The following is a 12,005-nucleotide window of genomic DNA, read 5'->3' as shown; positions in this document are numbered from 1 at the left end:
TTCCTTGGATCCTCAGAAACACCCCAATTCTGATCTATATCAACTGAAAGGAATCAAAATACCTTAATATTTTCTTAAAAATTGTACCTTGCAGAAGCTAAGAAAAATAAGTCATCAATCAATATTGAACATACACAAAGTAGATCTCTGAATAACATCTCTAATTTTTTTATTACAATTTGATTCAGAGTGACATTGTATACATGTAATTAGCTACAAATTCATAATTATAAATGAATCCTATACATATGCTTATGTCAGTATCCAAAATACTGAAAATAAAGAACATGCTGTGTGAATACTAAACTCAGAGACCACATCTCAAAATGCAAAGAAATAGTCAAAATTAAAATTCTCCAAACCAACAGCTCTATATTTACTTAAAACCTTTTGCATTATTAAAAATCACAATTAAAGAGATTAATGTAATAATAAAATGAATGTGCTACAATTATTATGTGTCCAGAAATATAATTCCTTGTTCTGAACATTATATTTTTTAACTCACAAATTCCCCTAAAAGCTAGATAAGATGTGTTGGAAAGATCTCGAAGACTATAACACTGGTTACTCCTCCAAAGAAAGCAGAGAAATATAAAGAAAATACCATGGAAAAATTATCATGCTAAGAGGGACATCCCTTATCCTAGTGGTTTCCAGACATTTCAGAGAGTTTACATAAATGCAATGTAGGAAAATTCAAAGTAAGACTCAGGAATTCTACAAAAAGTGCATTCTTACCCAAAGACAATAGATTGTAGTAAGTCTCCAAAATTACATCCATGTACAGTGCCCGCTGAGCAAAACTGAGACTTTCCCATTCCTCTAGTGTGAACTCTGGAGCCACATCCTTGAAGGTTAAGAAACCCTGTAATAGAAAATTACCTATTTGTTCCTTTACAAAATTGCTTTCCTACATTATAAAATAGGTAACGAATTGGAGATAATTTGTTATATACATTAGGAAAGGAAAATATTGAAGGGCAAATATTTTCTCAAAGTTTCACAGATATGAGTCTAAAGTTATGAATTGCTATTCTTCCATAGACAATCTACCGAATGATTTACAATAATGCTCTCATGTAATGAAGGCTTTCACATTCATGAATTTTCTGTGGTTTTTTTGAGACCTTAGCAGCAAAAGAAAGATTTGCCTCCATCAGTACATTTGAATTTTTTTGTGCACTTTGGATTGTATAATAACTTTTTAAGTGCTCTATTATGAAATTTGTTTAACTTCAGCCCCATGGTACTACAGATGTGTTTTTATACTCATTTCCTTAAAATCAATGATCTCTGGTGAAGACTTCTGGCAGGAAGAATATACAGCAAATATGCATAATTTCAGACAACTGTTACCAGCATACATTATAAAATAAAAGACATTAAATATAAGTTCAAAATATAGGTATTAAAATAGTCATATATTTCCTTGTACTTACATCTCTCTCAAAATGAATGATATAAGCATCTCAAAAGCTGTAATCTTTTACAGAACATAATATGTTCATTTGATTTCTGGATACAATAATATACCTATATGTAGTATAGGTTGATATCAAACAGAATCCTAATGTCAGATCACAGATGGTCAAGTTAAGATGAGGAAAAATATGCTATCAATTCTACAATATCTACACCATACAATATGGACAATATGCTAAATCCTGTGTGCAGCTGGGCCTCACATGCCTGTATTATAACATATGTCTTTGACATTCTGAAGTCTAGCTTCAATGCTAGAAACTTTCCATAAGGAAGAAGTAGAGTATTAAATGGAGAATTAATGAGTCAAAAGTTAGAGTTTTTTCTTTAAACAGAAAATGAGTGCAACATCAGGACATATATTAAACATTCCAAGTGACACACAGAATCAAATACTTAGGGCAATTATTTTATGTAAGTATCTTCATAACCAAGAGAAAAATGTTACAAGGAATTAAATTATTTAAAGTTCTATAAAACCTAGCACAAGCAATACATATAACACAGATTTCATATGTTCCATATGATGTTTCACAAAAGAATATTTAAGATATGTATGTTAAAATGAATGCTGTATGTGACAATGCATGTCAATGAACTAGAATAAGTTTCTTTGATTAAATCTTTTTAATGATAGGGATAATTATCCTAATTTTCATAAATATGAATACATTATTCCTCATGTGATTGACTTAATTGAAAACTTCAATGTTGTAAATTTTAGCTTTATCTTTTTCTCTTTGCAATATAATCTCATTTGAGTATCAGAATGGACATGTGTGCAGATAAATGTGATGTACAATTCGTTCTTTTTTTATCAAAATTATAATACTCAGGTTATATATTATTTCTACTACAAATTGGCATCAGATATATAAACCTGTGGCATGAGAAAATGACTAAGAGATAAAGACATTTGCTGTGACTTCAATCTCAAGGGTTTGGTGCTGAACTAAGGGACAAAGAGGAATAATTTATCATTCAGTGCATCTAAAAATATGCAGATCAACACTTACATACTTAAAGAGAAAAATATTGGAAAGAAATAAACATGGTCAAAACCCTTCAGTTTTTCTGTATGTATAACATCATTTCAGGTTAGAGGAAAGAGAACAGGTGAACCATTCTTCCTGCCAAAGAAAAGAAGAAACAAAATGGGGAAAAATTCGAAGCAAATAGTCTCATGAAACAAGCTAGAGTAGCAACGCTAATATCAAATAAAACTGACTTTCATCCAAAAGTTATCAAAAAATATGAGGAGGGACACTTCACACTCATCAAAGAAAATAAAAATCCTAGATGAACTGTCGTTTCTGAACATATATGATCAGAAAGGGCACATTGATAAAAGAAATGATACTGAAGCGTAAAGCACACATTGATCCTCACACAATAATACTAGGAGACTACAACATCCACTCTCACCAATGGACAGATCATGGAAACAGAAACTAAACAGAGATAGTGAACATAACAAAGCTTATGAATCATGTAGATTTAACAGATATTATAGAGTATTTTATCCTAAAACAAAATAATATACCTTTTTCTCAGCAATTCACAGTACCTTTACTAAAATTGACCATATAATCAGACATAAAACAAGCCTAAATCGATACAAAACAACTGAAATGATTCCATATATTCTATCACATCACCACTGACTAAGGATGGTCTTCAATAAAAGCAAACAGCCCACAGACATATGGAAGCTGAATGATTCTCTACTAAAGTGGTCAGGGAAAAATGTAAGAAAATTGAGGATTTTTAGAATTTCATGAAAATGAAAAAACAATATACCCAAACTTATAGGACATCATGAAAGCACTGCTAACAGAAAAATTCAGAGATCTGAGTGCCTCAATAAAGAAATTGGTGAGATCATACACTAGCAGCATAACAGTGTATCTGATAATTCTAGAACAGAGAGACGCAAATACACCTAAGAGGAATAGCCTGTAGGAAATAATCAAATTCAGGGAAAATATTAACTGAGAAGAAACAAAGGAAACTATCCAAAATCAACAAAACCAAGAGATGCTTCTTTGAGAAAAATAACAAGATGGATATACCCTTAGCCAGACTAACCAGAGGACACAGAGGCAGTATACAAATTAAAATAAGAACTGAAAATACAGACATAAAAATAAAAACTGAAGAAACTCAAAAAATTATGAGATCCTACAACACAAGCCTATACTCTACAAAACTGAAAAACCTAGATGTAATGGATGACTTTCTAGACAGATGCCAGGTAAAAGAGGAATCAGGATCAGATAAACTATATAAACAGCCACATAACCTCTAAAAAATAGAATAAGTCATTAAAAGACTCCCCACAAAAATAACCAAGGACCAGATGGACATAAGACCTGCAAATTTAACTAATACCAATGCACTTCAAAATAGTCAACAAATAGAATCACAAGTAACACTACCTAATTCATTCTATGAAGGCACAGTTATGCTCATACCTAAACCACCAGAAGAAACAAAAAAGAAAGCTAACATCAGACTAATTTCCCCAATTAATATCAGTGAAAAAGATTCAAATCGAATCCAAAAGTAAATCAAAAATCATCATTTGCCATGATCAAGTAGGCTTCTTCCCAGGGAAGCACAGTTGGTTCAATATACCAGAAACCACTAGCATAATCCACTATATAAACAAACTCAAAGAAAAAGAACACATGATCAACTCAGTGGGTGTTCAAGAGGCCTTTGACAAAGCACTCCTTCATGTTAAAAACATTGGAAAGATCAGGAATTCAATGTGTATATCAAAATATAATTAAAGCAATAAACACTAAACCAATAGCCAATATCAAACTAAATGGAGGGAAATAATGAAACAATCCTACTAAAATCAAGAAATAAATAAGGATGCCCACTTTCCCCTATCTATTCAACACAGTACTCAAAGTTCTAGCCAGAATAATTAGAATAAAGAGATCAAAGGGACACAAATTAGAAAGGCAGAAGTCAAAATAACACTATTTGCGATTGATATGGAAGTATACCTTGTGACCACAAATAATCAATCAGAGAACTCCTAGAACTGATAAATAACTTAAGCAAAATATCTGGGTGTGAAATTAACTTCAAAAAATTAGTAGCATCCCTCTACTCAAAAGAAAGAAGGGTGGGAAAGAAATTGGAGAAATGACACCCTTCAAAATAGTCACAAACATTCATAAATATGTTTGTGTGACCCTAACCTATAAGTGAAAGATCTATTTGACAAGAATTTCAAATTTCTGAATAAAGAATTACAAGACTGCAGAAAATGGAAAGAAATCTCAGGCTCAGGGATCAGCAGGATTAACAGAGGAAAAATGGCCATCTTATCAAAAGCAGTGTACGGGCTCAATGCAATACCCATTAAAATTCCAATGCAATTTTTTAGAGGGAAAGAACAATTCTCAAATTCATCTGTAATAACAAAAAACCCAGCATAGCGAAAATTATTCTTGAAAATATAAGGATTTCAGAGGTAATCACCATTCCTCACCTCAAGCCCTACTACAGAGCAACAGTAGTAAAAAGGAAAAGTATGGTATTGGTAAAGACACATGCAGGTAGATTAATGAGCTAGAATTGAAGAAGCAGAAATAAAGCCATACACCTACAGTCATGTGATCTTTAACTAAGATGCCAAAACCATCCAGTGGAAAACAAACAAGATATTCAACAAATGGTACTGGTTCAAGTGGCAGTCTCCATTTAGAATAATGCAAATTGATCCATTCTTTTTTTTCTTACACAAAGCTCAATTGCAAATGCATCTAGAACTTCCACATAAGAAGAGATACATAAAATCTGATAGAAGAGAAGTGGGAAAAATCCTCAAATACACCAGCAATTGAGGAAATTTGCTGAACAGGATACCAATGGCTCAGGCTCTAAGATCAACTATTGACAAATGGGACCTCATACAATTGAACATTTTCTGTAAGACAGAGGATAGTTAATAAGACAAAACAGCAACCTATAGACTGGGAAAGATCTCTACCAAGCCTATATCTGATAGAGAGTTAATATCCAATAAATACAAAGAATTTAGAAAATTAGACTACAGAGAATCAGATAACCTTATTTAAAAAAAATGGGGTACAAAGCTAAATAAGGAATTCTCAACTGAGAGATCTGGAATAGCTGAGAAGCACCTATAGACATGTTCACATCCTTAGTCAACAGGGAAACACAAATTAACAAACTTTAGATTCCACCTCATAGGAGTCAGAATGGCTAGGATCAAAAACTCGGGTGACAGCATATGATCGCTGCAATGTGGACAAAGGGGAACACTCCTCTGTTGCTGGTACAATTGCAAGCTGCTACAACCACTCTGGAAAAGTATGGTCGTTCCTCGGAAAAGTGGATATAATTTTACCTGAGGACTCAGCTATACCACTCCTGGGCGTATGACTAAACACTGGTCAAAGGTAAATGTTCCACTATGTTCATAGCAGACTTATTTATAATAGGCAGAATCTATAAACAATCTAGGTGTTCCTCTGATGTAGAATAGGTAAAGAAAATATGGTACATTTACACAATGGAATATGACTCAGTTATTAAGAATGAGGACGTGATGAGCTTAGAAGGCAAATGAATGGAATGAGAAAATATCATCCCGAGTGAGGTAACCATTCACACAAGAACACACAAGGTATGAACTCACGGAAGAGTAGATATTAGAACAAAAGGTTTATGTACCCATGATAAAACTCACAGACCACATGAAGCCAGACAGGAAGACCAAACCATGAATGCCTTTGCCCAAACCATGGATGTTTAAGACCTACTTCAAAGGAGTAACAGAAAATCACAGGAGGGATAAAGGAAGGAGGGACCTAGGAGGGAGAGAGGACGGAAGGGCAGGATCTGGTGCGGGAGGAGATTGGGAGATGTACAGAGGGTAGGAAATTTAACAGATGTGTGTGGCAATAGAGGTGGGAAACTGGAGGTAGCTATTACAAAGCTCCAGATACCTGAAAAGCAAGGGGTTCCCAGGACACAACACAGATGTTGTTAGCTGAAATACACAACAAAGCAGGAAAAGAACCTGTAGTAACCATATCCACTGGATAGGATCAGCTCCCAGTTCAAGGATGGTGACACCTACCCATCTCTAAAATATCAACCCAGATTAGTTCCTGTCAAATGAAAAGCAAGGATAAAGAGTGGAACAGACACTGAAGAAAAGGCCATTCAGAGACTACTCACCTAGGGATTCATCCCATCTCTAGGCATTAAACCCAAACAGTATTGCTGATGTTAAGAAACCCTTGCTGTGAGGAACCTGGTACAGCTATGCACTGAGAGGCTCTGACAGTGTCTGACCAATGTAGATGTGGATCTGATGCTCAAATGGAAGAGTTAGTCAAAGGACTGAAGTAGTTAAAGGAGAATGCAACCCATAAGTAGAACAACAGTATCAACTAACCAGATACCCTGAGCTCCCAGGAACTAAACTAGCAATGAAATAGTATAACCAGAGGGACCCAAGTCCCCAGCAGCAAGTGTAGCAGAAGATTTTCCTATCTGGCTTCAAAGTGAGTTGAGGACCATGAGGAGGCTCAATGTTACAGCGTAGGAGGATGCTAGGGTATTCAGGCAGCAATGGTTCCAGGACTGGGGGACTATCCTCATACATGAAGGGGGAAGGGAGCAGGGAATAGGAGATTTGAAGAAAGGGACCTGGTAATTGGGAGAACATTTTGAATGTAAATAAATACAATAACCAATAAATAAAGCAATGTAGAACCATCCTCACATCCCTTCAGTATGTCACTATGTGAAACATAGTTCGTAGAACAGGAAACAAAGAGTAGATAAAGCACTCTACCTTCTAAAGAAAAGAAGAAAACAAATTAGAAAGGACATTTATTTAGGATTGAAAATTTATATATCATGTACAACACCACGCTATACGCCCCAGAAAAGTTTTACTAATATACTAAATTGGGAAAAAATAGAACATAGGACTTATACTACTTTGAAATGCAGAACAAAAGACAAAGGGAAATAACAATTTCTATATTGAGAATTTACCACACAGCACCATACTGGGCAGTATGTGTCTTGGAAGCTCTATGGAACAAAAAGATTTCATGTATATAGACACTCATAATCACCATGTGACATAAAATGCCAAGAAAATTTGCATACTGAATTCTGCATTTCCTCACAAACACATCTATTATGCTACTGCAAAATAAAGACACATATAGCTCCCTGTGCCTCTAAAGAGCTAATATATTTACTATTGATTCAAGACAGTGAATCCCTTATAATTTTATTCTTCTCCAAATTCTTCTCTTCCATATATTGCTCAGTGATATCAGAATCCACATAATTCCATATCCACATTCACAAGCTTTTTTCTGGAACAGTGACCATCTCTGAAATGCACCTTCTATGACACATGGGACCTTCCTTCCACACTAATATAATAGCACACAAATCCATCCAATGTACAAATTAGCCATCACTATACTTTTTGAGAATCATTTTCAATATATTCTTCTTAAGACCTGTATGTATATAGTCCTTGAAAACTGTATGTCTCACAGTAGAAATAGAAAATCCAGTAAAAATTTAATGGTTTCATATATGTGAAAAACCTAAATATTAAATTTTCATTATCCCAGAAGAAAATGAAATTATAGAAAATAAGCCCCCTTTTTCTGCAACAAGCGACCTGCCTGGCAGACTCAGGACACACAGAGGCAAAATTCCTCTGGGACCGGACACTTCCCAGTTTTAGCTGGAGCCCAAACCTTGCTGATCCTGGCCCACAGCTCCCTGCTCCCAAACCCCTTGGGAGAGAGAGCTCACTGCCCGGACAGGTGGGCACTCCTGAGACTGCAGAGCGGGAGAGACCACCAATACTGCCCATCCCTGACCACATCCCTGGCCAAAGAGAAAACTGTATAGGGCCTCTGGGAATCGGAAGACAGGGGCACTGGAGTGGCAGGTCCCCCGAGGTCCAGAACACCACCCAGACCTGATCAATAGCTCTCTGCACCCAAATCCCATGGGAGGGAGAGCTAAACATTCAGAGGGGAGACACATACCTGGGAGGCCAGAAGAGACTATGCTCTGCCCACATTTCTGACTCCAGAGGAAAACACCTAACGCCATCTGGGACCCCGGTACACGGGGGCTCCAGGAAAAGGCTGCACAGGCCCACCTGGTTGCCGCCCTCACAGAGAGCTCAAAAGCAGCCCCCCACCAGCAACTTGAGCCTCAGGACCAACTTTTCTGCTCCAGGCGACCTGCCTTCTGGACTCAGGACACACAGGGCAAAATTCCTCTGGGACCAGACACTTCCGTTTTTAGCTGGAGCCGCAGCCTCGCTGATCCTGGCCCACAGCTCCCTGCTCCCAAACCCCTTGGGAGAGAGAGCTCGCCGCCCTGACAGTTGGGCACTCCTGAGACTGCAGAGTGGGAGAGACCACCAATACTGCCCACTCCTGTCCACATCCCTGGTCCAAGAGGAAACTGTATAAGGCCTCTGGGAACCAGAAGACAGGGGCACTCGAACTGTAGACCCCACGCAGTCCAGACACACCTGGACCTGAAGGGAATCAGTCAACAGTTCTCTGCACCCAAATCCCTTGGGAGGGAGAGCTAAACCTTCAGAGAGGCAGACATGCCTGGGAAGCTAGAAGAGACTACACTCTGCCCATATTTCTGACTCCAGAGGAAAACACCTAACGCCATCTGGGACCCCCCTGCACGAGGGCTCCAGGAAAAGGCAGCGGAAGCCCTCCTGGTTGCCGCCCTCACCAAGAGCTCAAAAGAAGCCCCCCACGAGCAACTTGAGCCTCGGGACCACAGGTAAGAACAACTTTTCTGCTCCAAGCGACCTGCCTGGTGGACTCAGGACACAGGCCCACAGAAACAGTTGAAGACCAGTAGACAGGAAAGACTACACGCTTGAAAGCAGAACACTCTATTCTCATAACTGGCTGAAAAAAAAAAAAAGGAAAACAGGTCTACAGCACTCCTGACACACAGGCCTATAGGAAGGTCTAGCCACTGTCAGAAATAGCAGAACAAGGCAACACCAGAGACAACCTGATGATGAGAGGCAAGCGCAGGAACCCAAGCAACAGAAACCAAGACTACATGGCATCATCTGAGCCCAATTCTCCCACCAAAGCAAACACTGAATATCAAAACACACTAGAAAAGCATGATCTACACTTAAAATAACATTTGATAACCATGCTGGAGGACTTCAAGAAAGACATGAAGAACTCCCTTAGAGAAACACAGGAAAACATAAATAAACAAGTAGAAGCCTATAGAGAGGTATCACAAAAATCCCTGAAAGAATTCCAGGAAAACATAATCAAACAGGTAAAGGAGTTAAAAATGGAAATAGAAGCAATAAAGAAAGGACACAGGGAAACAACCCTGGATATAGAAAACCAAAGGAAGAGACAAGGAGCAGTAGATAAAAGCATCATAAACAGAATACAAGAGATAGAAGAGAGAATCGCAGGAGCAGAAGATTCCATAGAAATCATTGACACAACTGTCAAAGATAATGTAGAACGGAAAAAGCTACTGGTCCAAAACATACAGGAAATCCAGTACTCAATGGGAAGATCAAACCTAATGATAATAGATATAGAAGAGAGTAAAGACTCCCAGCTCAAGGGACCAGTAAATATCTTCAACAAAATCGTAGAAGAAAACTTCCCCAACCTAAAGAAACGGATACCCATAAACATACAAGAAGCCTACAGAACTCCAAACAGATTGGACCAGAAAAGAAACTCCTCCCGTCACATAAGAGTCAAAACACCAAATGCACAAAATAAAGAAAGAATATTAGAAGCAGTAAGGGAAAAAGGTCAAGTAACATATAAAGGCAGACCTATCAGAATCACACCAGTCTTCTCACATCAAACCAGATACACTCCAACTAATAGAAGAAAAAGTGGGAAAGAATCTCGAACACATGTCCACTCGGGAAAATTTCCTGAACAAAACAACAATGGCTTTTGCTCTAAGATCAAGAATCAACAAATGGGACCTCATAAAACTACAAAGATTCTGTAAGGCAAAAGACACTGTCAGGACAAAACAGCAACCAACAGATTAGGAAAAAAATCTTTACTAATTCTATATCTGACACAGGGCTAATATACAAAATATACAAAGAATTCAAGAAGTCAGACTCCAGAGAGCCAAATAACTCTATTAATAATTGGGAACAGAGCTAAACAAAATATTCTCAGCTGAGGAATATCGAATGGCCAAAAAGCACCTAAAAATGTTCTACATCCTTATTCATCAGGGAAATGCAAATCAAAACAACACTGAAGTTCCACCTCACACCAGTCAGAATAGCTAAGACTAAAACTCCAAAACTCAGGTGACAGCACATGTTGGCGAAGAAGGGGAGAAAGAAGAACACTGCTCCATTGTTGTTGGGATTGCAAACTGGTAGAACCACTCTAGAAATCAGTCTGGAAGTTCCTCAGAAAATTGGACATTCCATTACCTGAGGAACCAGCTAGACCTCTCCTGGGCATATACCTAAACGATGCTCCAACATACAGCAAATACACATGCTGTACTATGTTCATAGCAGCCTTATGTATAATAGCCAGATGCTGGAAAGAGCCCAGATGCCCTTCAAGAGAGGAATGGATACAGAAAATGTGGTACACCTACACAATGGAGTACTACACAACTATCAAAACCAATGACTTCATGAAATTCATAGGCAAATTGAATGAACTAGAAAATATCTTCCTGAGTGAGGTAACCCAATCACAGAAAAATGCATTTGGTGTACACTCATTGATAAGTAGATAGTAGCCACAAAGCTCGAATTACCCAAGATGCAATCCATTAAAGAATGACCAAAATGCATATGTCCTCACTCCTTCTTAAAAGGGGGAAAAATCCATAGGATATGGAAGCAAAGTTAAGAGCAGCGACTCAAGGAACGGTCATTCAGAGCCTGCTCCACATGTGGCCCATATATATACAGTCACCAAAACTAGATAAGATTGATGAAGCTAAAAAATGCATGCCAAAAGGGACAGGATATAGATCTCTCCTGAGAGACCTATCCAGAGGATGTCCAATAGAGAAAGGTCAATGATAGCAGCAAACCACTGAACTGAGAACAGGGCCCACTTGGGGGGAATTAGAGGAAGGATTGAAAGAGTTGAAGGAGCTTGCAACCCCATAAGAACAACAATGCCAATGAACCAGAGCTTCCAGGGCTAAACACCTATCGAAAGAATATACATGGACTGACCCAGGGATCCAACTGCCTATGTAGCAGAGAATAGCCTTGTTGGGGCACCAGTGGAAGGGGAAGTCCTTGGTCCTGCCAAGGTTGGAACCCCAGTGCAGTGGAATATGGGGGGTGCGGGGGCATTAAGGGGGGTGGATGGGGGGAAACCCAATGGGGGAAGGGCAGGTGATGGGGGTTTATGGACAGGAAACCGGGAAAGGGAATAACATTTGAAATATAAGTAAAG

The 12,005-nt window shown here is 38.1% G+C and overlaps 2 protein-coding genes across 9 annotated transcripts in view; one reads left to right on the top strand and one right to left on the bottom strand.

Annotated features, from left to right (window-relative positions):
- Positions 1 to 12,005, top strand: part of Rex2l4 (reduced expression 2 like 4) — a 751,000-nt gene that overhangs the window by 513,019 nt on the left and 225,976 nt on the right. The gene's annotated exons all lie outside the window — the stretch shown is intronic.
- The window catches only part of Rex2 (reduced expression 2), a 34,031-nt gene that overhangs the window by 4,913 nt on the left and 17,113 nt on the right, over positions 1 to 12,005 (bottom strand). For 5 of the 7 annotated variants that reach the window (XM_087551689.1, XM_087551691.1, XM_087551694.1 and 2 more), the window contains one exon: positions 742 to 868. In XM_087551689.1, coding sequence (XP_087407815.1) covers positions 742 to 868 — 127 coding nt within the window. Of the gene's footprint in view, positions 1 to 741; positions 869 to 2,501; positions 2,616 to 12,005 lie in introns of all 7 variants that reach the window. The other 2 variants (XM_087551693.1, XM_087551695.1) reach the window with 1 other exon arrangement.

Source organism: Rattus norvegicus, chromosome 5 (genome assembly GCF_021556685.1).
Source record: "Rattus norvegicus strain SHRSP/BbbUtx chromosome 5, alternate assembly SHRSP_T2T, whole genome shotgun sequence".
NCBI classification, from domain to species: domain Eukaryota; kingdom Metazoa; phylum Chordata; class Mammalia; order Rodentia; family Muridae; genus Rattus; species Rattus norvegicus.
This window is presented reverse-complemented; position numbering and strand designations above follow the sequence as displayed.